This window comes from Martes martes (assembly GCF_963455335.1).
Source record: "Martes martes genome assembly, chromosome: 10".
Classification (NCBI taxonomy): Eukaryota; Metazoa; Chordata; class Mammalia; order Carnivora; family Mustelidae; genus Martes; species Martes martes.
Window position 1 is genome coordinate 57,431,606 of NC_137898.1, and position 1,421 is coordinate 57,433,026.

General features: G+C 44.5%; 1 protein-coding gene across 1 annotated transcript; it reads right to left on the reverse strand.

Annotated features, from left to right (window-relative positions):
* Positions 1 to 222: 222 nt before the first annotated feature.
* On the reverse strand, positions 223 to 1,167 carry LOC308350658 (olfactory receptor 52B4-like; the record flags this gene model as incomplete). The annotated part of the gene is made up of 1 exon (XM_080816166.1): positions 223 to 1,167. The coding sequence occupies one exon, from the start codon at positions 1,165 to 1,167 to the stop codon at positions 223 to 225; it is 945 nt and encodes a 314-aa protein (XP_080672292.1).
* Between the last annotated feature and the right edge of the window lie 254 nt (positions 1,168 to 1,421).

Consider the following 1,421-nt stretch of genomic DNA (forward strand, 5'->3'; position numbering starts at 1 on the left):
TTAAATATCAGTATTATTTAAATAATTATTTAATTATTTATTGACAGCTTAGAGACTTTGGAAGAAACATGTACAAAATCACACTGAAATCACTAGAAACAGCAACGTGACCTGGTGGCATTTGACTAGTATCTGACTCGCTGTCATATGCTGGTGTTGAAGCTCATTTTATGCATGGAGAGAATTGCTAACAAAAAAGAATGCCAGCTTCCAACATCAAAGTTATTTCTGCTTTGTAAATAGCACATGAACCACGTGGTCCCGGATCTGTTTGGTCTTAATCCCATAAATGATGGGATTTAGCATAGGAGGAGCCAGAATGCAGACATTGGCCAGCAGGATGTGAATGTGGGGTGCAATGTGGTGTCCAAACCTCTGAGTAAGGGTTGTAAAGATCCCAGGCCCATAAAAAAGGACGATGACACAGACATGGGAGCCACAGGTATTAAGAGCTTTGTGGCGAGCATCTAGGGATGGGATGCGGAAAACAGCACGGAGAATCAGCACATATGAAATAAAAATCAGCACAATATCTAAGACCACTGTTGACACTAGGACAAAAATCCCATACCAGATGTTAACTCTAATGTCATTACAGGAAGCATGGGCCAAGACAATGTGCTTACAAGCTGTGTTTGGGAGGATGTTACTTTTGCAGAAAGTCAATCTTTTCAGAAGAAATATTACGGGGAAAATTGTACCATAACTTCTCAAACAGACAGTCACTCCAATTTTCCCAATCAGAGCAGGTGTAAGAATAACGGTGTATCTCAAGGGGTAGCATATGGCAATGTAGCGGTCAAACGCCATCACCAGCAAGATCCCTGACTCAGAGATAAAGGTGCAGTAGATGAAGAAGAGCTGAGTGATGCAGCGATCCAGGGAGATCTCTCCAGCACGGAACCAGAAGATGGCCAAGGCCTGAGGTACAGTACACGAGGGGAGGACAAGGTCTGCTCCGGCCAGCATGCAGAGGAAGAGGTACATGGGTTCCCGGAGGCTGCGACTTGTGAGGATAATGCAGATGAGCAGGCTGTTCCCAAGCAGGGCGATGACATAGGAAATGAAGAAGGGGATGGAAATCCACATGTGTTGGTCCTCTAGCCCGGGGACGCCCAGTAAGCGGAAGACCGTGTGGCTAACCCCCGTGTGGTTTAAGGCAGTCATGCCTGGAACAGACCTTCCTATCCACAAAGAGAAAAATTCAGTTTATACACAAAGATTTTCTTTGCTGTTACCAAGGGCTTTTCACATCTACTTAATGCTATTCCATTTTGAGAGTGCCAGGATCTACGATACCAACAGTAGATAAGACAGTTTGTTCAAGAATAGGGGAAAAAAGAGGGAGATACAGAGGCAAACCAAGAAACATACACCTAACTACAGAGAACAAACTGATGGTCACCAGAGGGGAGGTGGGT